The following is a 26,891-nucleotide window of genomic DNA, read 5'->3' as shown; positions in this document are numbered from 1 at the left end:
ATGGCTCAGTTGGTTAAGCTACCGGCTCTTGGTTTGGACTCAGTTGTGGGTTCGAGCCCCATTTCAGGCTCTGCACTGCCAGTGCGGAGCCTGCTTGGAATTCTCTCTCTCTCTCTCTCTCTCTCTCTCTCTCTCTCTCTCTGCCCCTCTCCCCCCTCAATATCTCTGTCTCTCTCTTTTTCTCTCTCTCTCTGTCAAAATAAACTGAAAAAAAAAAAAAAAAAAAAGAATATCCATGGGTGCTGTGTTAGGCTAGACTGAACGAAGGCAAGAGCAGAAGCCAGGAAGTTAGGCGGCAACTATATAATAATACAGGCCAGAGACGGTGTTGGCTTGGACCAGGGGAAGAGGTGGTCAGATTCTGGGCTTGTTTTCAAGGTAGAACAGACAGGATTTGTTGACTGGCTGGGTTGAGGGCGGAACGTGGCTGGGGAGGTCAAGAATGATGGCAGGGTTGCAGGGTTCCAGTCCTAAGGGAGGGAGGGGTGAGTTGCTGTTTGCTGAAGTGGGGCAGGCTAGGGGAGGAGCAGGTTTAGGGAGGAGGGTAGGTCAGCAGTGCCATTTCGGAACCTGTTAAATTTGAGGTGTCTGTTAGGCGTGCCCCTACTCAAAGTGTTGAGTAGTCGATAGCAGTGTGGGGTCCAAGGGAGCAGTCTGTTCTGGAGATGAAAATTGGGGAGAACTCAGCAAATGGGTGGTATTCACAGCCAGGTGACGAGATGAGATCACTGGGCACTTCACTGTTCAAGCAGAGGTGGCCCAATTCCATTTACTGAGCATCTGATGTGTACCAGGCTTAATATACAAACCCTAAGCTAGATACTCATTTTACTGATGAGACAGGTTAACAGAAACTGAGGACAAAAAGGTTAACAATCAATAAGCCTGAGGCAGCTAGTAAGTAACAACTGAGGTCTGTCTTAACTCCAAAGTGCGCCTTAATTCTAGTAGTACATTGTATTTTGGGAAAAGTGCTGTTGGCAAGCCGAAGTCAGTACCCTTATAAAACAAATATGCTATGAGTCTTCTTTTGAAATGCAGATGGGAAGGAAACCCCTTAGTCATTTGGTTGTCACATGGAATGAAGATTAGATTCAGAAGCTCTGATATCCATTTGCCCCAGAATTTTCTCAGATAACGCCTGCTTTTCCTCCCTCTAACTTTTTTTTTTTTTTAACAAGAGAAATATGAGCTAAGAAGAGGATTAAGGGTCTGAGGCTACAAAGGGAAAAAAAACCGTTAGCAGGAAGGTGAAAGGAGATGTTTGGCAAACAAAGACTGCCCTGTTTACCTCCCTCTAACTTTATGTGAATGTGTATTTGTATAATTTTGTGCCCACTTACGATATATTAGGCACTGTGCTGAGTACTTTGTATGTGTTGTCCTTACAACAACTCACTGAGGCAGGTGCTATTCCCCCATTTTACAGACGAGGAAACTGATGCTCAAGGTCAAACAGCTGTTAAACATCCATTACTGTTGACCAATCAAGCAAAAGACCTTAATACACAACAAAAATGTAAAGAATGGCACATTATAGTATATAATGACTTACCAAATGAGAGTCTTATTTCTAAGTACCATGGGTTTAAGGCACAAGTCCATAATATACAGGGCCATGAGTTCACTGTGGTCTGAGGTAGCCTTACAAAAGGAAAGAACTGGGTTTTCTAGAATGAGTGGTAGAGGGGTGGTTGGAGAAGGCGTTCCATGCAAAGGGACTGGCATGACCCAAGGTCTAGAGTCAAAAGACCTAAGATATGTTTGGGCAAAATCTGGCAGATCAGTTTTAGCTGAAGCAGAGAAATGGAAGTTTTAATTAGAAATGTAGTTTAGAAGAGGGACCTTGAGTCTTAGGCTTAGGGACTGGCACTCTGTTGAGTAGTCATCGGGAGTCATTTGGGAGTCATTGGTGTTTTCTGAGCAGGAATTGAAGGAAGAGTACTCTGGTATAGGGCTGCTGGGAGCATGAGTTTCAGGGTGCAGGAGCTTAAGGATGAGTGCTTAAGGGTCTGACCTGCCAGTGGAGCACAGAAGACAAGGTGGTAACAGTGCTGAGATCCTATGGAAAGGAGGGAACTAAGGACAGGGAGGGGGCAAAGCCAGACTCAAGCTTTTGAACGTGGTTGGGTGACCTGGAGAATGATGGCACCATAAATAAAAACAGAAGCCAAGAGAGGGCTCAGTAGAGGGTAAGTTGTGTTTTAGTTAATACAGAATTTCAGATGTCCGGCCAGGAAGTAGGAAATGTGGAACTGAAACTTGAGACGTTAGGATTAAAGATGTGTTTGTCTTTGGCGTGAAGATCCTATTAATGGTGAGAGTAGATGCCATTTCCAGAGAGGCAGCGTAGCGAGCATGGTAAGAGAGTCAACACTGAATCCTGGAGATCAGCCATATTTAGGAGCCAGGAAAAAGCCTTCAGTGAACGAGAAAAAGAAAGATAGGTCGGTGCGATCTATTCAGATTGTAACCGGCCACCTGTCAAAGCAAGCCAAGAAAGTGAGAGTCAACGTTTAGGAACTTTTTTTTTTTTTTTTTTTTTTAACATTTAGGAACTTTTGTAACAGTTTGACAGCCTCACATCATCCAAGCCCATGACTCTGTATTTTACAAAAATATTGGTCCACAACAGGGGGGCGCCTGAGTGGCTCAATTGGTTAAGCATCCGACTTCAGCTCAGGTCATGATCTCGCAGTTCGTGGGTTCAGGCTCCACATTGGGCTCTGTACTAAAAGCTCGGAGCCTGGAGCCTGCTTTGGATTCTGTGTCTCCCTCTGCCTCTGCCCCTCCTCTGCTCACGCTCTCTTGTCTCTCTCAAAAATAAACATTAAAAAAAATTTTTTTTAACAGAAGTATTGGTCCACAAAAAATGGGAAATTTTAAAAACTGGTCTGCACCACCAACTGAGAAGTGCAGGGTTAGACGGTAAGAGGACCAAGAGACCTGCTTTTAGGTATATACCTAAGAGAACGGAAAAATATGTGTTCACACATAAACTTGCATGCAAATGTTCCATAGCAGCCTCATTCATAGTAGCCAGAAGTGGACACAACCTGAATGTCCACCAGCTGGTGAATGAATAAACAAAATGGTGTATGCATAAACGGGATATTATTCAGCCATAAAGAAAGAATAATGCACCGTGCACGTAGCTTAACAAATGGAGAAGCTGAATCACTATATTGTACACCTGAAACTGGTAATCACATAGTATGTCAACTATACTCCAATAAAAAAATGTTAAAAAAAATTTTTTTAATGTTTGTTTTTTTGAAGGAGAGAGAGACAGAGTTTGGGGGGGGGGGGGCAGGGGGGCAGAGAGAAAGGGAGACACAGAATCCAAAGCAGGCTCCAGGCTCTGAACTGTCAGCACAGAGTCCGATGCGGGGCTCGAACCCACAAACCACGAGATCATGACCTGAGCTGAAGTCGGACGCTCAACCGACTGAGCCACCCAGGTGCCCCTAAAAAAATGTTTTTAAAAATGAAGAACTGATATGTGCTATAACATAAATGAACCCTGAAAATATTATGTGAAGTGAAAAAAGCCAGACATAAAAGTCATATTATATGACTCCATTTATATGAAAGCCTTGTAGACAGAAAGTAACCTCTGGTGGTTGCCAGGGTCTGGGAACAGGAGGGAATGGAGAATGACTGGTAACAGATATGTGGTTTCCTTTGGGGAGATGGAAAAATTCTGGAAGTAGATAGTGGGATGTTTGCACAACCTTGTGAATATCCTAAAAACCATTGAATTCCACACTTTGAAACAGCAAAATTTTTTGGTATGTGAATCATACCTCAATAGAAAAAAAAAAAAAAATATAGGAGGGCGGGTGAGTAAAGCAGGGAGGAATAAAAGGTCCAGATGTGGGCATTATAAGAAGGAAGATTAAGCCAAAACATCATTCCATATATCAGCAGTTCATCAGTTCCCCAAGTGTAGTCCATGAGCCCCGAGGGGTCACTGAGAACCTTAAAATTGTCTTCACTATAATACTAAGATGTTATTGGCCATTTTTACTGCATTGACATTTGATCTGATGGTACAAACAGTGGGTAGACTGCGGGTGCCTTAGCGCCAGTCAGGGCAAGGGCACAGCTGTACCCTCAGTCACTGTATTCTTCCCTGCAGCGCACTCTCAGTCCAAAAAAAAGAAAAAGGCCAGGTTCACTTAAGAATATCCTTGATGAGGGGTGCCTGGGTGGCTCAGTCAGTTAAGCGTCCGACTTGGGCTCAGGTCACAATCTCGCAGTTTGTGGGTTCGAGCCCCGCGTCGGGCTCTGTGCTGACAGCTCAAAGCCTGGAGCCTGCTTCGGATTCTGTGTCTCCCCCTCTCTCTACCCCTTCCCTGCTCATGCTGTGTCTCTCTGTCTCTCAATAATAAATAAATGTTAAAAACAAGAATATCCTCGATGAAGCATCAGTTAGTATTAATTTTATTACATCTCAAGCCTTGAGTACACGTCCTCTTAATGTTATATTTGAGGAACTGGGAAATACAAACAAAGCATTTCTTCATCCTGAAGTGCAATGGCATGTGGAGGCCAAGGTCTTGTGCGGTGCTTGAGCTGTGTGTTGAAGTGGCAGCTCCTTTTTTCATTGAACACCATTTTTACTTGAAAGAATGACTGACAGACTGTGGTTGCTGAGACGTGGGCATTTGGCACATAGTTTCTCGAAAATGTACACAGCGAGCCTGTCACTTCAGGGAAAACAACTGACAGTATTTGTAGTCAGTACTGAAATTCAAGCTTTCAAGTGAATATTAGAATTTGGGAAAACTTGTATCTGTTACCATGAGCTTGACAACTTCCCAATACACAAAGGCTTTTCTGCTGGAAATCAGTGGTGATATTAAGAAATATGATTTTAGGGGCACCTGGGTGGCTCAGTCGGTTGAGCGTCCGACTTCGACTCAGGTCACGATCTCGCGGTCCGTGAGTTCGAGCCCCGCGTCGGGCTCTGGGCTGATGGCTGGGAGCCTGGAGCCCTGCTTCCGATTCTGTGTCTCCCTCTCTCTCTCTGCCCCTCCCCCGTTCATGCTCTGTCTCTCTCTGTCTCAAAAATAAATAAACGTTAAAAGTTTAAAAAAAAAAAAAAAAAAAAAGAAATATGATTTTAGCTGGGGGGCACCCGGGTGGCTCAGTCAGTTAAGCATCCGACTCTCAACCTCAGCTTAGGTCTTGATCTCAGGTTTGTGAGTTTAAGCCCTTAATGAAAAGTTCACTGATATGGTTGCAGATCCCACACTGCCACTTACCCTTAGGAAATTAGTTACTTGTCCAGTTTTGGTATAGTATCAAAGAATAATACTCAGAATGATCTGAAAAGGCTATTAAGATTCTCTTTCCAACTGTATATCTGCGTGAAGCCAGATTTTCTTCATATGCTTTAACCAAAACAACATATTAACAGACTAAATGCAGAAACAGATTTGAGAATCCTGCTACCTTCCATCTAGCCAGACAAAGGCTAGAAATTTGTAAAAATGTAAAACAATGCCACTGTCCTCATTAAATGGTTTTGTTTGTTTTGGAAAAATATAGTTTTTTTCATTAAAAGTATGTTATATATTATGTAATTGGTTTACTATTTTTTAATGAATTAGTAGTTAAATACTTTAAAATTTTCTTTTATTTATTTATTCATTTACTTACTTATTTAGAGAGAATCCCAAGCAGGTTCCACGCTGTCAGCACAGAGCCCCATGTGGGGCTCAAACTCAAAAACCACAAGATCATGACCTGAGCCTAAATCAAGAGTCGAACACTCAACCCACTGAGCCACCTGGGCACCTCTTATTTGCTAATACAGTAGATATTGATAGATAGTATCCATATTAACAAATGTTTTTGAGGTCCTCCGTAATTTTTAAGAGTCTAAAGAGAGCAGAAAGTTTGAACACCACTACAGTATGCTATGGACATTATACCAACTCTTTGTATGGTGCTTGAGGTAGTTTTCTTCTTTGACAAAACTGGTATAAGTATCTGACTAAGCCAACACATCGCAGTTCTGTCTAACTCTGTCTTCTCTCTCACACTTGCCAAAAATGCTCTATATTCCTTTCACCGGGGTAATATGAACCACTGATCAAATGGGGTCATACCATATTCCTCCAGAGTCCAGAAATAGCTATACAGGTTGAAAGTCAAAGAAATTAATCAGACTTGAATACAAACAGCTCATTTTTTTTTTTAATGTTTATTTATTTTTGAGAGAGAAAGAGAGAGAGACAGAGTGCAAGTTGGGGAGGGGCAGAGAGAGAGGGAGACACAGAATCCCAAACAGGCTCCAGGCTCTGAGCTGTCAGCACAGAGCCCGATGCGGGGCTCGAACCCATGAACCGTGAGATTATGACCTGAGCTGAAGTCGGACGCTTAACTGATTGAGCCTCCCAGGTGCCCCTAAACAGCTCATTTCTACTTCTTCAAATGAAGCCTCCAAACCTGTAGGATTAACAAGTAATTTCACAACTACCGTACAGAGAATAAGGAGTTCCATGACAGTCTAGGTTGTGACAGATCCTAGTTTCTGACTCAAGTGGCGCTTGGACCTGACTGATCCAGTGACTGGAGAGTACAGCTGGAAACGCTCCATGACTGCTGAACCTCTGAAGAGGACCCACTTCAGTGTACTTTGAGGTTCAGAGCATTTTGAATGCCCTAGTTTTTGCTGTTGGAACATTCCCATTCCGGTAGGGGATCCTCAAGGTTTAATATGTGTTAGATCATCATCCTTCATCTGCTAATAGTTTCTGAAGCCCTCCCCACCTTTAAAACGTAATCAAAAAGAAGAAACAGTTACAGTATAGCCAAACAAGTTCTCCTATGCTTCATAAACAGAATACCTGGCTTTAGTAGGCATTTATATAAACATTTGTCAAAGGAACGAGGGAGCCAGCGATCCACAGGATATCTAGGAAATTAACTACTTGCGTGAAGCTGCAAATTTGTTTATAAAACAAACCTCTCTGCATGTTTGGTGCTATTATGGGAAAGACCAGAACCCCTGGCCATCAGTCTTAGAATGTTATTCTCAGGACCTAGTAAGTGCTGCCAGCTTGCTTTCGGATTTTCGTGAGGTGGTGCTTGTTAACCCTTGCCGCACATCACGGTCACTCAGACCTGCCGAATCAGACTCGTGGGTGGGCGGTGAGCAAGGAGGTGCTCTCGTTGGTTTTTAAAGATTCTTCCGGTGACTGCAGCCATTACAGTAATCGTCGACTCCCATCAAAAAGCGTTAAGACTCAGAAACAGCTTGAGGGACAACATCCTGCGCCAAACAGCACATCCCTCAAGGGGTGACTGGGCAGCCAGGCCCCGAAGCCCGCTGAGCTGAGTGGCAGCCAAGAGCCAGGTTTGATGTTTACGCTCAAAATCAGCTCTGGGTTGTCCCAGCAACTCGGCTGACACACAGCTCCTTCTCTCTGAGGCTTCATTCCGGGCTTTGCTCTTCTCTGTTAGGACCTCCGTGTCTGTGGTAACCTGGCCTGCTGCCTTCTTTAATTTTTCTGCCAGTTGCTCCATCTTCTTGAGTGTAGGGAACTCAACAACCCCCACCCCGCCCCCCAAATATACCTGAAAACAGGAGGAAGGGGCCTGGAGCGGCCAGAACAGATGTCACCCGGCCTGTGCACTAAGTCTCCTGTAAGGAAAGCACCCAAGACTCTGGCTCTTACATCTTTTTTTTACACCTTTGACAACTTTACACAAAGTTACAGTTTCTAAGGCCTGCAGTAAAGTAGAAATTGGGAAAGGAACTCTACGAAGCTCAAGAAGTGACTCCTGATCCCTGAATAGCAAGGGAGGGGCCATGAAGGCCATAAGAAACAGATACAAGAACTCAGAATGCCGAACAGTGGAGGGCCTACAGGGTCCGAGCAAATGGTTTCACACTCCTCGACAGGTCACAAAGCCATCATGACTGTACTGCAGAATAATTATGGCCCAGATCACCAAGAAAATGTTAAGTATATTCAGGTTAAGGAAGCAGAGTAGTGTGTGTCGTGTTTTGTTTTGTTTTTTTAATTTCAAGCATTCTAAATGGTTTTAGTGCTTCCAGTTGGTTAAAGGTCTTAGTGCCTAAAGAGATAAGCTCTTCACTATCTATAGATGAACTCATTTACCAGTACTCTAGATAATTAAGATCTACCCTATTTATTGCTTCCATTCATTTGTACTCCTGTTTCTAAAACATTAAAAATGAAAAGCAGGGGCACCTGGGTGGCTCAGTTAAGCCTCCGACTCTTGATTTCTCCTCACGTCATGATCTCACAGTTTGTGGGATCGAGCCCGCATCGGGCTTCACGCTGAGCATGGAGCCTGCTTGGGATTCTCTCTCTCCCTCTCTCTGCTCCTCCCCCTCTCATTCACACGCACTTTCCCTCTCTAAATAAACTTAAAAAAAAAAAATGAGGGGCGCCTGGGTGGCTCAGTAGGTTGGGCGTCCAACATCTGCTCAAGTTATGATCTCGTGGTTCCTGGGTTCAAGCCCTGCGTCGGGCTCTCTTTGTCCAGCTCAGAGCCTGGACCCTGATTCAGATTCTGTCTCTCTCTCTCTCTCTCTCTCTCTCTCTCTCTCAAAAATAAATACTTTTAAAAAGTAAAAAGCAAAAAATTTAAGGCAGTTGGACCCTATTCTATATACTTTCTAGTACCTGGCTCTGCTTCTTAGCAAAACTTGCTGTAACCTGGTGTTCTGTCCCTGCCCATGTGATATGTAATGAGACTCAATCCTGTTTCTTTGCTCATTCATCTGACTATGAAAGGGTTTATAGATGTCTCCCTCTCCCTTGAGCCTAGTAATCCTATATCACTTCATCTTCTGCTAGCAGGAAAATAAACCATTACAGGGGCGCCTGGGTGGTTAAATCAGCTCAGGTCATGATCTCACGGGTTCGTGAGATTGAGCCCTGCATCGGGCTCTGCACTGACAGTGAGGAGCCTGCTTGGGATTCTCTCTCCCTCTCTCTCTGCCCCTCCCCCTGCTTGCTCTCTCTCAGAATAAATAAACTTTAAAAAAGAAAGAGAATAAACCATTACATGCCACCTCCTTCCTCATTATATGCTCTATAATCAGAATACCTGGCATAGAGTAGGCATTTAACAAACATCTGTCAAATGAATGAGTCCGTGATCCATAGACCATCTGCAGAATTAACTACTTGCAAGCAGCTGTAAATTTGTTAAAGAGCCTAGCCCATGATGAAAACAGCAATCAAAGAACATCAGCAAGTCCTAGCACCAAGAAGATCAAATAGTTGACACACTGTTCCATGAAAAAACCAGGATACACAAATACCCGAACTGTGTTGGTAAATTAAAAGAAAAAAACGGGGAAAAGGACTAGAAGGACATAGGCCAATATAAAACATGATTATCCATTTTTCTATTCACTTAATAAATAATCGAGCACTTTCTTTGTGTCCAACACGTTCCTAAGCATCTCAGAGTTAACCACGCATACCAGCATACTGCCCACGAAAAACTAACTGCAACCTATAATTTGACAGCAAGAGGTGCAGCAACTATAAATCATGAGCAGCTCAGGAACACTAATTATGCAATGATAGGATATGTGAAGTGTCCTTCCAGAAAGACGTGGGGATTCCAGTTCTCTGCACGTGCTCTGCTGTAGGAGGAGTATTTCCGGGCACGTTAGCCAGACTTCTTGATAGAACGCTTCCTGACTGGGGCGCCTGGGTGGCTCAATCAGTGAAGCGTCCGACCTCGGCTCAGGTCATGATCTCACGGTTCATGGGTTCGAGCCCCACGTCGGGCTCTGTGCTGACAGCTCAGAGCCTGGAGCCTGCTTTAGATTGTGTGTCTCCCTCTCTCTCTGCTCCTCTCTTGCTCACACTCTGTCTCTCTCTCTCTCTCAAAAACAAATAAACATTAAAAAAAAAAAAAAAAGTAGAACGCTCCTTGACAGAACACTGAATGTGTAGTAAAGCCATGGAACATACTGATTGTAGTTCAGAAATACCAAATGTTATTGACCCTTTTTAATTCCGTAAGCTGCCTTTCGCCATGCCTAATCAGTTTATGACCCAGCAGAGACCCCTTGTAGTTCCGTCATAGTGGCCCTGGGACTATACTCGGAATCACAGCTTTAGATGACATTTCCCCAGGATATTTACATGGATTTATAACACAGTTGATGCCCAGACCTCAGTATGTGAGGAGTCTACAACTGTATGTGCAGTCAGTAATCCCATTTTGTAGCCTGGTTTTAATTTATATTTGTCCTCTTAATAGTGTTAATAAGCTGACATTACTCTGCTAACAGGACAGGTGATGAAATCATAATCGAGCATAAAGGTGTAAACTAGCATCTCAGGGCATCGTTAGGCACCCTTAATTCCTTGTGTCATTTAGAAAAACGCAAGAGAAAATTCCTAGCAATATTTAATAGGCTATAAAGGAAACCTAGTCTTAGGACCCAGTTTTGTATTGCCTCAGTATAAAATTCATATCTTTAGTTTAAAATTTTTTGTGTGTGTTTTATTTATTTTTGAGAGAGAGAGAGAGAGAGAGAGAGTACGAGCAGGGGAGGGGCAGAGAGAGAGGGAGACTCAGAATCCGAAGCAGGCTTCAGGCTCTGAGCTGTCAGCACAGAGCTCGAAGCCACGAACTGCGAGATCATGACCTGAGCAGAAATTGGACACTTAACCGACGGGGCCACCCAGGTGCCCCCATATCTTCAGTTTTAAGTTTGTATTTACAAAGCAAATTTTGATTCTTGGATACTGTTCTCTGCTGTCATCCACATAAGGGACGTATTTTCCACTCTGGGCTGCATTTCATGCCAGAGAAACTTCCAAAACCGGGAGGGCATCAGGCATGCGTGACCCTCTGACTGATTTTTCTCCCCTCTAGGTTACCCCATGGCTGTATTTTATCGGCGTTACCTTTACTTCAAGGACAGCTACCTCATCCATCTCTTCCATGCCTTTACAGGCCTCTCAATCGCTTATTTTAACTTTGGTGAGTGAACTTGGCAGTAGCACGGTGATTGGAGGGAACCTGGGAAGGAACAGGCTTAAACAGAGTTTCTGGAGAGAGTGTGATGGCTAGGGAAGTTAATAACGCTCTGCTTGCAAAGAGAGAGTTTGTATGCACAGGACCAGAGCTTAATTTTCCTTTTCCGTGCATCCCTTTCCCAGATAACATTTTGAGAGTGCTTGGTTACCTTTGCCAGCCCCCCATCATTTCCTCTGCTGGGGCTGTAACTGGATGAAAGATGCAAGCAGCCTTCTTCAGGAGCATCCCTTTAGCTCAAACACTCAGAAATGCAGCAACGCCCTGACGATCCCTTATATGTATACAGTTCATTTCCTTCCCTCCCGCCAAGATCTGAGTCTCTTTGAAAAGAAAAAAATCCTAATACCAAAGGTTTTTTCTTTAAATATTCTCTTTGTGTTTAGAAGTCTCAGCACAGGTGAGAATGCGAAAAAACAAAAACAAAACCACCACAGGCTAAAATTTGCTGTCCTCTCCGCCTCCAGGAAATCAGCTCTACCACTCCCTGCTGTGTGTTGGACTTCAGTTCCTCATCCTTCGACTGATGGGCCGCACTGTCACTGCCGTCCTCACTACATTTTGCTTCCAGATGGTAAACGCCTCTCCCTCGGCAGCTCAGACCACAGCCAACAGCCGTTCGGGGGAGGGGGGAGGTCGGGGACTGTGGCGCAGAAAAAGTGAACTAGGAGACCCGATTTCTAGTCCTTTCTCCCGACATCTCTCCGCAGCATGGCTTCAGGTCGGTCACTCTTCACAGGTGCCAGGCGCCCCATCTGCAGGTTGCAGTGACGATGACCTGAACAGCTGAGCCCTTGCACAGGACTGCGCCATTCATGTTCTTTGGTTTTGACCAGGACTACCCAGCTAGCTGTCCAGGAGGGGTGTCGCGTAAAGGCCAGGCAGAAAACCAGCTGAGACTGAGCTACGGACTCTAAGCTCCAAATTCTCGGTTGAGCCCTCATTCTGCTGAGAAGCCTTGAGCATTCCCCTCCATGGGTTCAGTTTCTTCCATGTATAGGAACTTAAAGCCTTTAGGGCCCCTGGGTGGCTCAGTTGGTTAAGCGTCCGACTTCAGCTCAGGTCGTGATCTCAACGGTTCATGAGTTTGAGCCCCACATCAGGCTGTCTGCTGTCAGCAGGGCCTGATTTGGATCCTCTGTCCCTCCCACCTCTCTCTGCCCCTTCCCCGCTCACGTTCTCTCTTTCTCAAAAATGAATAAACAATTTTTTTTTTAATTTAAAAGATCAAACTTAAAAGCCTTTAAGGAGGAGACCAAGAGAAGGGGAAAATGAAAGAATACAGTGGATTTTAGAGCAGGGAGAAAATAAAGAAATCCTAGCTGGTGATGGAATAAATTCTTCCCCCTCCCTAGGCCTACCTTCTTGCCGGATATTATTACACAGCCACTGGCAACTATGATATCAAGTGGACAATGCCACATTGTGTCCTGACCTTGAAGCTGATTGGTGAGTGCTGGCTCATTGCCTTCCCCTTTTACCCCTAGGCTCTTCCCCGTCTGACCGTAAACTTACTCTGTGTTCCCCGGTCCGCTCCTGGCTACACTCAGTCCACAGGCCACCTCCTCAGTGGTCTCTCCCCCTGCTCTACCCACACCTTCTCTCTCTGCTCAGGTCTGGCTGTTGACTACTTTGACGGAGGGAAGGATCAGGTAAGTCCCCATTCCTCTGCAGAGAGGTTAAGGAATTGAACCAGAGGGAAGGAGAAAGGCTGTTGTAATCAAAAGACTGGACCCAGATGCCAGGGGCAGAGCCTCTACCTCATCCCCGGCCTGTGTGAGTTCTGTTTCAGATAGCACTGAGCACGGATCAGCAAATCTAATTTGCCCGGATCCAGCTCTCGCACAAAGTCCAGAGATCAGTGCCAGCATGGCGTTTGGAAAAGCAGCAGCCACTTGTTGCTAAGTTACCCCTGCACATACTCATTTCCACGTGAGGCAATTACTCTTCTCCATGTCACGCCCTCAAAGAGACGGCTGTTTGAAGAACCCCAGTTCAGTGGGGTCCCAGGGTGGGGAACACGCAGACTGGCTCTTGGGGGGAGATTCAAGGCTATCCTGAACCATTCATTCTCTTCTCGGCATAGAATTCCTTGTCCTCTGAGCAACAGAAATATGCCATACGGGGTGTCCCTTCCCTGCTGGAAGTTGCTGGTTTCTCCTACTTCTATGGGGCCTTCTTGGTAGGGCCCCAGTTCTCAATGAACCACTACATGAAGCTGGTGCAGGGACAGCTGACTGACATACCAGGGAAGATACCAAACAGGTAATTGCCCCTCTTGGTCAAGACCTCTGTATAGGTGATCTCACCCAATACAAAGCCACTTCTAGGTGCCTTCCTGCAGGCCAGCCCTGGCTGCGTTCTCCAGCACGGCCCCGGCTCACAGGCCTATGCCGCACAGGCCCCGGACTGTCGTAACGGGCGCTCCGTACCTGCTCAGCGCGGGTGGCGGGCCCATTTCAGCGTAGGCTACTTCCAGCCAGCCATTCCGACCCTGTAGTACAAACGTAAAAATTCGCTTTTATGCCACAGGATTTTGCCTGAACAGTCACGTCCCTGCCTTTAAAACCCATTTTCTCGGTTTAAAAGAAAAGATTGTTAAATATATAAAAATGTGTGTGTGTATGTGTGTGTGTATATATATATATATATATATATGTGTATATATATATCACAGTAGAAAATTGAAAAGTTACCAGAAAAATCCTTTTCCTGAGAACGTGTCTAGCCTGTGTTTGGGCCTCGATTCAACCAGGGTAGGAAGGAGCAGACTGAGAATTGGTCATCCTCCAGTCCTCCGCACTGGATTTTCGGTCCCAGTGTGGACGGAGGCGGTTGGTGAGGCCGTGAGATGTGTAGGAGCCCTGAGGGGGAAGCACCACAGACTCGTCCACACCGCTCCCCTGCCCACCCTGCCCGCCCCTGTGACTCGCAGGGTCTCGCGTTCACCATTGCCCAAAGCCAACCACAGAGAGCTGTCTTTCCCTGACACTGAATAAAGGCTCTGGACGGAGAGCCACTCATCCTCCTCCGGGCGGATAGCCACACTCTGAAACCCCTCTCTCCGTAATTTAAGGTCAGAGGGCGAAGGGAATAGCCTCTGTCCGTTGTGACCTTGCTTGTTCCTTTCCAGCACCATACCTGCTCTCAAGCGCCTGAGTCTGGGCCTTGTCTACCTAGTGGGCTACACTCTGCTTAGCCCCCACATCACAGAAGACTATCTCCTCACTGAAGACTACGAAGTGAGTGCTTACTAATGGAGCAGCAGTGTGACTGCATCAGAGGTAGAAATGGACAGGCAAGGATCCCTGTAGATAGCCAAGAAGCGGGTAACACCATCTACAAATGCATGTTGGTTTCGCTCTAGATCTGTGAGAGTTGGTGTCAATGCCAGCCGGGCCGCGACATGTTCATCAGCCAGCACTGAACGACCTCCGCGGGCACAGGGCTGTGCCAGGTGCACTGTTAGCACCCCTTACCTCCCTCGGGAGCAGCTCTTAGCCTGATTTATTACAGCCAAGTGACTCCTTGGAGCAGAGCAGCTTTTGGTCCTCTCCAGCCTGTTTTCTTCTCTTGATAGATTGGGGGCTTCTAGGGAATTCAAAAACCAAGGGAGGGGGAAGTGCTGGCTTTTGCTCCTGCCCAGCTGAAAGGCTTGCAGCAGCTCCCTACGCACTCTGGGTAGGTTTATCTCCTTAAACTAACATTGACCATGGATATATAAAAGTCCCTCGGTGCTCCGTGTCCTGAATGCTCAGTGCGTTAGAGGAGTTTAGGGACAATGCTGTTTCTGGGACTCTTCAAAGAAAAAGGTGAATGGATGTTCACTGGGCTCCCTGCGTATTCCTCTTAGCCTACTAGAAGGGCAGCGAAGCGGACCGTCAGGTGGACATGAAGTAGTCAGCCTCAAGTTTGGAAGGGAAGAACATGAAGGGCATTTGGCCTTGCCCGGGGAGTATCCCTAATGCCTGTGTGTTCCTTCCTCAAGAACCACGATTTCTGGTTCCGCTGCATGTACATGCTGCTCTGGGGCAAGTTCGTGCTGTACAAGTACGTCACCTGTTGGCTGGTCACAGTAAGTAGGAAAGATGAGCCGGGGTCATATTCCAACAAGCTGTGGGGCGCGGTGGGGAGGAGAGGAGCAGGAATGCTAACGGAATGCTCCCTCCCTCAGGAAGGAGTGTGCATTTTGACAGGGCTGGGCTTCAATGACTTTGACGAACACAGAAAGGCAAAGTGGGACGCCTGTGCCAACATGAAGGTGTGGCTCTTTGAAACGACCCCCCGATTCACCGGCACCATCGCCTCTTTCAACATCAACACCAATGCCTGGGTGGCCCGGTAAGCGGCTGGAACGGGGGTCCGGACCCTAGCTTCTTCCACCACTTTCCCAGATTTGAGCGCACGGATGCGCGATCCATCTTTTCCCAATCTGGGTAGAACCTCATTGTTCTCGCACCCACCCACCACATACTGACTTCCGTCTCCACTCCCGGCCCCCCGAAAACCACTCGGGTCACATTCGCAAGGCACAAGCAAGACCGAGAGGTGCCTTGAATTTTAATCCCAGTTCCGCCCTGGTTTCATGTTCCCCTTTGCCGTTTACAAACGTCTTTATTTGTCCCCACCAACGCACAATTGTTGAGCGGCACGAGAACCGGTCTGCCCTGTTCAGCACTGCAGCTTAGGCACCGGGCGCTCAGCAGACACTCAGTCATCTTGTACTAAGTGGCTCACCCAAGCTCACCCAGCTAAGCGTGAGGTCTGTTTGCTGTCTCTGAACAGAGTCATCGACTCCACTGCCTTTCATTTCTTTTTTTAATTTTTTTTAAAGTTTATTCATTTATTTTGAGAGAGACAGACCGTGAGAGTGGGGGAGGGGCAGAGACTGAGGCAGCGGGGGCAGAGGAGACTCCCAAGCAGGCTCTGCACTGGCCGTGCAGAGCCCAATGCGGGGCTTGAACCCACGAAACCGTGAGATCACGACCTGAGCCGAAACCAAGAGTCGGTCACTTAACCGACTGAGCCACTCAGGTGCCCCTGCCTTTCATTTCTAAAGCTAGTCTGATGGCACCGCCTCCCTCACCCCAGACCACCCAGAGCAGGAGCCACCAGCATGGCAGCAGGCACTGCTCTGAGGCCCATCCCCACCCACCCTTTTCTCTAGTTACGTCTTCAAACGGCTCAAGTTCCTTGGAAATAAAGAACTGTCCCAGGGACTGTCGCTGCTCTTCTTGGCCCTCTGGCACGGCCTCCACTCGGGATACCTGGTCTGCTTCCAGATGGAATTCCTCATTGTCGTCGTGGAGAGAAAGGTAGGCCTGAGGGGTGCCGGGTGAACAGGGACGACGACGAGTGAGACACTCACGACCTCTCCCCTCGCTCCCCAGGCTGCCAGGCTAATTCAGGAGAGCCCAACCCTGAGCAACCTGGCTTCCATTACCATCCTACAACCCTTCTACTACTTGGTGCAGCAGACCATCCACTGGCTCTTCATGGGTTACTCAATGACTGCCTTCTGCCTCTTCACGTGGGACAAGTGGTTTAAGGTAAGCGGAGGGGGCGGAAATCGCTAAAACCGCAGGCCGTGAGGACGGTCCTTGCTCTGTCTCTCACTCAATGGCCGGTATCTCCCCACAGGTGTATAAATCCATCTATTTTCTTGGTCACGTCTTCTTCTTGAGCCTACTCTTCATATTGCCTTATGTTCACAAAGTAATGGTGCCAAGGAAAGAAAAGTTAAAGAAAGAGAAATAATCGATTTCCCTGGTAAGTGACCATCCCTGTAGCTAAGCTGAACCAGCAAGTTATAGACGAGAGCAATAGATTGGGGGCGGATGGCAGGGAGACGGTACTGAAACCTGGAGTGACTCTGAAGGTAGCCTGGCTCCTGGGAAAACAAGTGTGGGGCACTGACCACTCTAACTTGGGCCCCCACAACACAGAGTACTATACGATCACGGCAAACTTGGGCCCCCAGAGTCTGGTCTCTGTAGACCAGAGACTGGAAGGAATAACTCCGACCAGCCCGCCAATCAAAACTCTTCTCTTGCAGGTGGCCTAGCGCCGGGCTGGTGCAGAAACCACTTGTCTCCCTTTCCACAGCCCTCCTTCGCCTCAGAGCACAGAGAACATGGAAACCAGGGAGTGGGAAGACATGATACTCCTAGCCGTGCCTCTGCTGCCAGCCAAGTCTTCATCTGGGGCCAAAGGGGAAACTCTCGTGGGAGGAGTAGAGGGCCCGTGTCTCCCCTCTGGGCTCCCCCATGCACGTTGCCTTATCTCTCCCCCTCTAGCCAGGAATCTGTTGTGTTTTTCTCCTGCCAATTTACTATGATTGTATATGTGCCGCTACCACCACCCCCCCCATGGGGGGGCGGGGTGGGGTACAAGGCCCCACCTGCTCCACTTTTTCTACCTTGGAACTGTACCAGATAAAATCACTTCTCTTTGTTCAGTTTTTCACTGCTGGCATTCCTGGCTGCTTCCTTACAGACCGTTCTCCGTGCTTGCCACATAGCTGAAAATTCAGCAGGGGTCTCTCCTTTACCGCCCAGAAGGTGGGAGTCAAGGCCTAACCACAAAGCCTGAGACCAAACTTGCAAACGCTGTGACCTCACATCTTTTCCTGGAGTCTGAGAAGAACAACCATTAAGACTTTTTTCCACCATTAAGATCCTGCTAATTTTAGGAATCACCAAAGAACTACCAGATATTTATAGGATAAACAGTATTTATAGGCTAAACAAATAGCAAATGTACAGCCTCAGCTTCCCCAAACCCCCCACAGTCCCGGTGCAGGAAGGTCCACTCTCCGAGCAGCGGGAGGAAAGCAGGGCCAAGGGATATAATGGCAACAGTCTCTGTTTCAGAACAAGGTGCTATTGTCAGATGACCCCCCATACTTCTTCAAAGGCTGTGGTCAGTTTTGCACAGGTGAGGGCTGCAGACAGGGGGTAGTTGCTGATAGACACCATCTTCTCCGTATACTCCACGTTGACCTAAGGAGAGAGACAGTTCTGTCACTCTGTAACAAGTTCAGCCCGTCTTTGGGGAAGGGAAAACAGGGCTGAGCTAGTATTTCACAGTGCTGGGTTTCTTTCTAGATTTTATTTTTAAGTAATGTCTACACCTAGCATGGGGCTCAAACTCACAACCCTGAGATCAAGAGCAGCAAGCTCTACTCACTGAGCCAGCCGATCTTTATGGTGCTACTTTTTTAAAGATTTACTTGTTTTTGAGAGAGAGAGAGCGAGTGATAGTGCGTGTGGGGGAAGGGTGGGAGGGGGAGAGAAAGAATCCCAAGCAGGCTCTGCACTGATAGTGTGGAGCCCAACATAGGGCTTGAACCCATGAATCATAAGATCATGACCCGCCGAGCTGAAGTCAGACGCTTAACTGACTGAGCCACTGAGGCGCCCCTCCAGTGCTGTTCAAGTTGTACAAAGGATGAAGAAGGCCTTGACTCTCACTGTCACAAATACACCAGCAGTCCTCAAAAGATACAGTTGGGGGGGCGGGGGCGTGCAGGTCGTAGAGGCCCTGTTTGTCTTCTGGCTTTGTTCTCGCCCTCTGTCTCCCAAGGTCATCAAAATGCCAGCTGTTCTCAGAATTCTATACTAAGCCTCAGCTCTATGAAGAACCCAAGAGTTGAGCCCAGGCCTTACCTGGCCATGGGCAAAGGCCCCCACCACAAAAACAATAGGGTCACTGCTAGGCACCAAGTCTCGTACATCACTGACAACTGGAATGGAAAAAGATGTGCCAATCTTCATACATCCAACTGGGAAGTGATCTGACACTGGATTCTTAATTACCTAAAGAGAACAAGGGAAAAAAAGAAAAATCAGCCCCAGAAACAATCTCAGAACCCCGCCTCCAACCAGTAGGTGCCAGTATCTCACCTTCAAGAGCTTCTGGGGGCCATCAGCTGCTCGAACACTGAGTTTGTGTAAAAGCTGAACTGAGGGTGGGGAGAAAAGAGTTCAGAGCTAGGTGGTGACCCCATTTCTTCTGCCCAGAAATCTAACCAGAAAAACCCACAGGTAAAGTGGGCTCCGTGTGTCCTTTACATCCACACTATGGTCCTAAAATGCTACGAACGAGCAGTTGTCAAGCATACGACTAGTTGGATGGCAATGAGTTCACTCGGCCAGGAACCCATGCAGGTTTTACCCCAGCCCCTGGGAAGATGAGTCCTTGTTCTGGTATCAAACATGCACCCCACTCCTCCTATTTACAAAGCTCACATTTCATTTATCTTTTCTCTTTCTCCCTTCTTCACTACTGCCAAGTTCGTTCTGAACCTTAACTCCTAGAGATCTCACCCATGAGGCCACAAAAGCGGTCAAAGGTTCTAGGAATTCGAGTCTGGGGGTTCACTTCAATCAGCACATTCTTCTGTGTGTGGATATAAACCTGCAGCAAGCCAGCTCGGTTCAGGGGACTGTCCATCAGCATCAGTAAACTCTGGGGGACGCAGAAACCAAGGCATAGTTTCAAGCGAAGAGAAGCAGCACGCAGCTGCCCGACCTTCTGTACAAAGGCTTGGGGTCGTGAGCTCTGTCCCTGGAGTTACCTGGTGAGCTATGTCTGGTCTCACTTCCCCAGGGTCCCGTCCATTCTTCAACAGCACAGACTTGTGCTTGTCACAGTTGAGTAACTCATAGGTCTTCCCTACCTAAAGAACAGGGAACATGACAGACAGCAACATAAGCTTCTTTTACCTAGACTAGTGGTTCTCAAAGTGTGGTCAGTCCCCAAAGCAGCAGCAGCAGCATCATAATCATCATCTAGAAACTTGTTAGTCAAATTCTCAGTCTACTCCAGATCTTCTGAATCAGAAATGGGGGGTGGGGCCCAGCAAGCCTTTCAGGGGTTTACTGGGTGGCCACTGACCCTTTCTCCCCTACCCCTGTAAATGATCTTGGATGACAAAAGGACACAGCCTGTGATTTCACATGATCTAAACTCCCGCACAGCAAAGGAAACCCATCCACAAAACAAAAAGGCAACCTACTGAATGGGAAAGAAGGTATTTGCAAATGATATATCTGATAAGGGGTTAATATCCAAATTAACCAATACAGAGAACTTCTGCAATACCAAAAAAAACAATCTGATTAAAAAATGGGCAGAGGACCTGAACAGACATTTTTCTAAGGAAGACACCCAGATGACCAACAGACAAATGAAAAGATGCTCAACCTCACTTATCAGGGAAATGCAAATCAAAAGCACAACGAGGTATCACCTCACCAGCCAGAATGGCTAGTATCCAAAAAAGACAAGAAATAAGTATTGGCGAGGATGGAGAAAAGTGTGAAAATTCTAATGATGCGGGAGGCGACTTCAGCAAGGAATACTTTCAAAAGTAAAACAGAAGAGGGTTGGTGCCAGTGTTAAGACTGGTCTGAGCAAAGGTACAGCTGGAATAAAGGAAAAGCAGAAATGTGAAGAAGGAAAACGCATGCGGAAAAAGTAGAACTGAAACACTGAAGAACAGTGATTAAATATGACTGCTTTGTAAACTGCAAGGTTCCTCAAGTATCGAGCACAAAGCCAGAAATAATTGTGGAATAACAGGGCACTGAGTGAATGAGGAATATTATTCTGGTAACTCAGTGTATACTAGAAGAGACACTAAGTACATGTGTGATACTAAAGATCTGGCTAAAACCTATAGCAGCTAAAAGAAAGAATTGCAGATTGCAATTTGGGGTCCTAAGGAGCAATAAAGTGGTCAGTAAAAAGTCCAAAACCACACCACTAAATATACAAATACAGGATTTGAGAGGCTGTGTTTTTATGTATCAATAGAACATTCGTATGTCTGGCAACAACTTAAGATACATAACTCCAGGGGCACCTGGGTGGCTCAGTCGGTTAAGCCGTCCGACTTCAGCTCAGGTCATGATCTCACAGTTTGTGAGTTTGAGCGCCACTTCCGGCTCTGTGCTGACAGCTCAGGGCCTGGAGCCTGCTTCAGATTCTGTGTCTCCCTCTCTCTGCCACTCCCCTGTTCACACTCTCTCTGTCAGGAATAAACACTTTAAAAAAAAAAAAAAAAAGGATACATAACTCCACAAAGCTTGGGGGAAGAGGCATGTAGATTTGAAACTGATTAACTGAAATAACAAAAATGTCAGAGAGTAAGCATAGGGAAAGAACCAACTCTGTGGGACACTCTTAGTTATTGAAAAAAAGAACCTCTTGAATAGAACAATCCAGTTTCTACCCATTAGTAAGTTATAACCAGGAGTTTTATTATTTTAATAAAATAGAAAAGAGTACTTTACATGTAGTCATGGTAAGTAGTAGTTTATGAAGCTTTTGGTATCAGATAGTTGCATGTGTTTGTGTGTGCGTGTGTGTGTGTACTGGCTCACAATGTAACTTTTTTATTGCGGGTTGTGGTTAATAAGCTTGAAAACAACTAATTAGAATAATCAGAGAATGAGTACTATGTGTATTCATTTTCTGTAACAGGTATCAGAGCTATAAGATTTTAGAACCGGAAGCCTTCTAGTGGAAGAGACAAACAGTAAACCACCACATGAAACCACAACCAAATTGTGATCAACATTATGAAAGAAAAATAAATGGTTCGTTAAAGGATTATTAACAGGAGGGCCTGATTTATACCAAGAAGGGAGTCACTCCTATGAAGAAATAACATTTTAACTAATAATTGAAAAATGAACAGCATCATACTCAGTAATTGTTGCATGAACTGTCAAACAGGAATTAATAAAGAGCTAAGTAAAGGAAGCTTCCGTTAGAGAACATTATGTGCAACGGCCTTAAAATATCAGAGAACTTAGTGCTTTCAAAGACCTTAACAAAGGCCAACAAGTCTGGAGTCTAAGGAATAAATAGGAGAGAGCAGGCTCCATGAGGCTAGCAGAACAAGAAGGACCAGCACAAGGAAGGCAAAAGATAACAGTACATAAAATTTCAACCAGCTATGAATTCAATCATCCCTGGAGTACCATTAATGACAATCTGACCTACATTCCACCAGCATGCTCTAAGAATTTTAATTTGACCATGACCTTTTCAACTTCTTGATGAGGAACCTGGAATAACAATGGCAATAATTTATTCCAAGTGACAGGTATCATTCTAAACCCTTTGCTGATATTACCTCCCTTCATCCCCTCAACCCAATAAGGTCCGTACTATCATCCCCATGGGACATATGAAGAAACAAGTGGTTAAGGGAGATTCAGAATTAATAGGCTGGAAAGACGGCAAGCAATTAACTGAGACATAAATATAAGATCCTGTAATTAAGTTGGAAATATCAATTACCTAAGAAAAATGGGAAAAAAAAAAAAAAGACTTTCTAGACTGCAAGCTTAATAAAGTAACACAAAGATTGAGGAAGTAAAAATGGAAAAGAATCACATTACTATCAAAATATTACTTTTAAAGCACTTTCAAAGTATTAACCTCCACTTTACAAACTAAGGACAAAGTTGTTTTCTCAAGATCACACACTTAAAATAAGTATGAAAAACAAGTTTAAAACCCAGGTCTGACTTAGAAACCAGTGCTGTTTCTTCTGGGCCTCCTCATTCGACAAGTTTAGCCCTAAAGGTAAGAGAAACAAGAAAGGGTGAGAACACTGCAGTTTTAAGATACACAATTGCTGGAATATTCGGGAAGAGGGCTGGATGACAGGTAAAAATAAGGATGTAAAAGTATTAAATGATAATTGATCCAGCGTTTCAAAGTGGACAGTACTATAAAGGAAGGTGACAAAAGACACCTAGGGATGACGCAATGGAGATGTCTACCCTTCCCTACCCTCCCTTTAGATAACTTTTTACCACAGAATCCCGGTAAATCAATTGAAGTCGGGATGTGACAGCTGCAATGAGATTCACGAAGAGCAGAAGAAAACGAGTAACGCCAACCCAGGTGTTTAACCAAAAGACAGTCAACTAGGCTATTCTTCCTCCAAAAGCATGTTTCACTCTCTCTGCCTCTCCATCCACTTTGAGCCTCTCACCCTCACCTCCCCCCCCCCCCCCCCCCCCCGCCCCGGGGTCCCATCCTATCGATCTGCTAATTCTCCACTTCCTTGTCCCAAACTACCTTGACTGTCTCCAGACTGGCCCCTTCCAGCACCACAATGAGCCTTCGCCCTCCGATCTTGTTTCCCGCCCCGAGTCGGGGCCGCTTGGGAGCCACCGCATCCCAGCCCTCTTCCTGCTCTCCAACGCGCCTCTCACGAGGTTGGAATCCGCCACTGGGCGCAGCCATCTTGCAACCGGACCGGAAATTGCGATAACGCCCTTAAACTTCGCGCTTGCCCAATCTCAAACATCCTTCCGGCTGCCATTTTGAAAGTGGGCACTTGGAAATGGCGATGGCTTGCAGTCTGGCGCTACCGAAGCCTCTCTGGAAGGGCAGGGTTCCAGAAAGGGGCTGGAAGTTCCGGCTGCGTAATTTCTGTGCGCGAAGTTCGGGTCCTCGGCCCTGGGGAGGGTTTAGAAGGGAGCGCACTTCCGGTGCCCTTTCTCCCGCAAGCGCCGCGGGCCCCGGACCCTCGTGTGAAGGGGTGCGATCTCTAAACTGGAGCAGGGTAGAAGCGGGCCGGCACCTGCTCCTGACCTCTGGTGCCGCCGGCCATAGGATCGGACATGGCCCAGAACTTGAAGGACTTAGCGGGGCGGCTGCCCTCCGGGCCACGGGGCATGGGCACGGCGCTGAAGCTGCTGCTGGGGGCCGGCGCCGTGGCCTACGGCGTCCGCGAATCTGTGTTCACCGGTGAGCAACCTCTGCCCGCTCTCCGGACTCCCCCCACCCCCGCTAGACCTCTGCCCTGTCCCTCTGGGTCCCCGCCCTCACCCAGACCCTCACCCCGCCCGCCTCCCCGAGAGGTTAGTAACGTACTCTCAGCAGCGTTTTGGCCTGATCCCCACCCCTCTCCCCACAGTGGAAGGCGGGCACAGAGCCATTTTCTTTAATCGGATCGGTGGCGTGCAGCAGGACACCATTCTGGCCGAGGGCCTTCACTTCAGGTAATGGCGGGCAGAGCGGACTGACCCTGACCCCTTCACCCTTGAACGCCAACCCACCAATGATTGTAGTAGGGCTTTCGAAGGATTCAGAGCTGCTCTTTTACTGCCCCCTCCCTCCTTCTGCTGGAGCAGTGGGTGCTGCCCAAAACTCGGGGGCACATAAACTGTTCTCCAGAGGGAGGAGAGAATTTCTCATTGCCCATGGTCATTAAGAGGTGGAGCAGGCCAAGAAACGCGTGGTGAGGGAACACCTGGAGAAACTAGTGAAACTGCAGTCCCCTGATACCTATCCCTGTTCCCTCCCCTGCAGGATCCCCTGGTTCCAGTACCCCATCATCTATGACATTCGGGCCAGACCCCGAAAAATTTCCTCCCCCACAGGCTCCAAAGGTAGGTCTGGGCACCTGGGAGTCCCTGCCAGATGGCTCCATAAAGCAAGCAAGGAAGCCTGGCAGATCCTAGGGGAGGAGGATAGTGTCACATCCCTTGGGTCTTGGTTTCCTCTTCTGCAAAACAGCTATAATAAAAGGACCTGCTTCTGAGGTTAAAGCAGTATGATTTGGACACCCTGTGTGTTTGCCCATATCTATCAGCTGTCCTCCCCACTACTGTAAGTTCAGTGAGGGCATTGTTTGTTCTTTGTATTAGTCACTGCGTAGATCAAAGCCTTATTCTAAGACCTTGTTTTGTTTTAACTGCTTGACTCTCCAGTAGTTTCTATCCAAGTCTATCCAGTAGTTTCCCCTGTCGTGGGGAAACCTGGCCCACTTTTCACGGGTGAACCTGTTCCCTTTTAGACCATACATAGAAGCTGTCTTTGAGATCACCCAGAGCCCTTTCTCATGTGCGTGGGCGCGTACACACACACACACACACACACAGGCATGCGCACTGATTCAAGTAGCTCACCTGTAATACACTGTTTTTAGTGAAAGTGGCTTAACACTCTCTGAATGGTAGGCCCTGCGAATAAAGGACTCATAAAACACAACCCTTGTCCTCAAGTCCATAGTCTAGTAAAGAACACATGATTTTTTAAAGAACATGATTTTTTTTTGAGAGAGAGAGAGAATCCCAAGTGGGCTCTGCAGTGAAAGCACAGAGCCAAACGCAGGGCTCAACCCCACGAACAGTGAGATCATGACCTGAGCCGAAACCAAGAGTCAGACGCTTAACCGACTGAGCCACCCAGGCACCCCAAAAATGCAAATGATTCTGATGCAGCATGAGAGAGCCTACAATAGAAGTTGAACACAGTACAGAAGCAAAATGGTGGAGAGCTTGTGAGTAGAGAAGACTTTACAACGGGAAAGGATACATTTGGCCTGTCAGCCTGATCACCCTCCATTCCCCAGGGGAATTCCAAACCGCACAGCACTGCGTTAGGTGTAGAGGGAGGTGTGTGGAGGAGGAAATGCTTGGGGAAGGGTTCTTGGCTAAGACCGGAGGAGACCCCCATGGCCTGGACCACCCACTGCTGACCTCACTCTCAGACCTGCAGATGGTGAATATCTCCCTGCGAGTGCTGTCTCGACCCAATGCCATGGAGCTTCCCAGCATGTACCAGCGCCTGGGGCTAGACTATGAGGAGCGAGTGCTGCCGTCCATTGTTAATGAGGTGCTCAAGAGTGTGGTGGCCAAGTTCAATGCTTCACAGCTGATCACCCAGCGGGCCCAGGTCTGACCTGTCACCATCTCACACCTTCCCTCCTAGGCCTTGAGCAGTGGATATTAGGAAAGGCAGCTTATTAGAAAAGGGTCATGACCCTGGTTCCCTTTTCAACTTAAAGCTGTACTAATGTCCGCTGAGAAACCAGGAGAGTCAAGATCAGCACTCAGTAGCAGTCAACATCAGGAACCAGGGGAGGAAACAGTGGTAAAGTCTAGAGGTGTAGATTATGTTGGGGAGAGTGGAAGATGAGGAGTCCCTGTGACCTGAGAAGACTGGACCAAGTCCTTTCCAACTCATATGTTCTGGTGAGGAACTAAGAAAGGCTTAGTGGTTTTCTGCCGTTCTCAGGAGATCTGGTATTCAGACAGTCACAGCAACGCCCTTCCCTTCCAGTTCTCCAGTCCCTTCAATCCGCCCACCCCTCCCTGACCCCCAGGTATCCTTGTTGATCCGGCGGGAGCTGACAGAGAGGGCCAAGGACTTCAGCCTTATCCTAGATGATGTGGCCATCACAGAGCTGAGCTTTAGCCGAGAGTACACGGCCGCTGTGGAAGCCAAGCAAGTGGGTGAGTTATGAGAGGAATAGGGTTTCTGAGAAGGCAGGAGGTAGGCTGGGGTTCCTGACACCTCATATCTGTGACCTCTTGGCTCTCTCCCACCACAGCTCAGCAGGAGGCCCAGCGAGCCCAGTTTTTGGTGGAAAAAGCGAAGCAGGAACAGCGGCAGAAGATTGTGCAGGCCGAGGGTGAGGCCGAGGCCGCCAGGATGATATCCTTCTGCTAGAGAAGTCTCTGCCCAGCCCCTGGAGCACGTTGCTTCCCCTTCTCCCTCATGGGCCGGCTGATGAGACTAAGGCGAATGCGACTCTGTGCTCTGTCCTTGGCTCCCTGGGGATGGAGGTTTTGAATGGGGTCTGAAATCTTAGAGAGGTGCCTGAGGCCTGGCTCCTCACTGTAAGGCAGATCAATAGCACTGCTGGCCTTGCCTCCATTTCTGCTGCTGCCTCCAGTTCCTGGCAGCTGCCTGCAGGGGGGCCCACAGATGGGGACCAAAGTGGGACTAGGCACGAACTATCTGAGCGCAACCTTGGATCTGACAGTCCAGAGAAGGGCTGGAGTAGGAAGGATGGGGCCGTG

General features: G+C 47.3%; 3 protein-coding genes and 1 non-coding gene across 6 annotated transcripts in view; 3 read left to right on the top strand and 1 right to left on the bottom strand.

Annotated features, from left to right (window-relative positions):
- LPCAT3 (lysophosphatidylcholine acyltransferase 3) overlaps nucleotides 1–17,517 on the top strand; it is a 39,862-nt gene extending 22,345 nt beyond the window's left edge. Inside the window, exons 2-13 of one of the 2 annotated variants that reach the window (XM_060658534.3) lie at nucleotides 10,891–10,998; nucleotides 11,520–11,626; nucleotides 12,408–12,501; nucleotides 12,667–12,704; nucleotides 13,139–13,317; nucleotides 14,186–14,294; nucleotides 15,041–15,127; nucleotides 15,227–15,393; nucleotides 16,220–16,367; nucleotides 16,443–16,601; nucleotides 16,693–16,821; nucleotides 17,158–17,517. In XM_060658534.3, the coding sequence (XP_060514517.1) occupies nucleotides 10,891–10,998; nucleotides 11,520–11,626; nucleotides 12,408–12,501; nucleotides 12,667–12,704; nucleotides 13,139–13,317; nucleotides 14,186–14,294; nucleotides 15,041–15,127; nucleotides 15,227–15,393; nucleotides 16,220–16,367; nucleotides 16,443–16,601; nucleotides 16,693–16,809 (1,313 nt within the window). In that variant the 3' untranslated portion in view covers nucleotides 16,810–16,821; nucleotides 17,158–17,517. Of the gene's footprint in view, nucleotides 1–10,890; nucleotides 10,999–11,519; nucleotides 11,627–12,407; nucleotides 12,502–12,666; nucleotides 12,705–13,138; nucleotides 13,318–14,185; nucleotides 14,295–15,040; nucleotides 15,128–15,226; nucleotides 15,394–16,219; nucleotides 16,368–16,442; nucleotides 16,602–16,692; nucleotides 16,822–17,107 lie in introns of both variants that reach the window. The other variant, XM_060658533.3, reaches the window with a different exon arrangement.
- A 156-nt stretch (nucleotides 17,518–17,673) lies between these two features.
- EMG1 (EMG1 N1-specific pseudouridine methyltransferase) lies at nucleotides 17,674–23,353 on the bottom strand. 2 transcript variants are annotated; one of them, XM_060658551.3, is made up of 6 exons: nucleotides 23,155–23,352; nucleotides 19,631–19,732; nucleotides 19,380–19,521; nucleotides 18,957–19,015; nucleotides 18,720–18,869; nucleotides 17,680–18,053 (listed from the first exon to the last, which is right to left on the bottom strand). In XM_060658551.3, exons 1-6 carry the CDS (start codon nucleotides 23,320–23,322, stop codon nucleotides 17,940–17,942), a joined length of 735 nt encoding a protein of 244 aa, XP_060514534.1. In that variant the 5' UTR covers nucleotides 23,323–23,352; the 3' UTR covers nucleotides 17,680–17,939. The 2 variants fall into 2 exon arrangements, with proteins under 2 accessions (XP_078306262.1, XP_060514534.1); XM_078450136.2 differs by lacking the exon at nucleotides 18,720–18,869 and having other exon boundaries at nucleotides 17,674–18,053; nucleotides 23,155–23,353.
- A 177-nt stretch (nucleotides 23,354–23,530) lies between these two features.
- Nucleotides 23,531–26,891, top strand: part of PHB2 (prohibitin 2) — a 127,277-nt gene continuing 123,916 nt past the window's right edge. Inside the window, exons 1-6 of the mRNA XM_081796289.1 lie at nucleotides 23,531–23,829; nucleotides 23,999–24,083; nucleotides 24,394–24,473; nucleotides 25,577–25,761; nucleotides 26,192–26,321; nucleotides 26,420–26,523. Of these exons, the coding sequence (XP_081652415.1) occupies nucleotides 23,703–23,829; nucleotides 23,999–24,083; nucleotides 24,394–24,473; nucleotides 25,577–25,761; nucleotides 26,192–26,321; nucleotides 26,420–26,523 (711 nt within the window). The 5' untranslated portion in view covers nucleotides 23,531–23,702. The remainder of the gene's footprint in view (nucleotides 23,830–23,998; nucleotides 24,084–24,393; nucleotides 24,474–25,576; nucleotides 25,762–26,191; nucleotides 26,322–26,419; nucleotides 26,524–26,891) is intronic.
- Nucleotides 26,592–26,853, top strand: LOC132660505 (small nucleolar RNA U89). The gene has a single exon (XR_009601844.1). It is a non-coding gene; the product is annotated as a small nucleolar RNA U89 (small nucleolar RNA).

The sequence above is a fragment of the Panthera onca genome, chromosome B4 (assembly GCF_046562875.1).
Source record: "Panthera onca isolate mPanOnc1 chromosome B4, mPanOnc1 haplotype 2, whole genome shotgun sequence".
Taxonomy (NCBI): domain Eukaryota; kingdom Metazoa; phylum Chordata; class Mammalia; order Carnivora; family Felidae; genus Panthera; species Panthera onca.
Note: the sequence above shows the minus strand (reverse complement) of the source record. Positions and strands in the feature narration are given on the sequence as shown.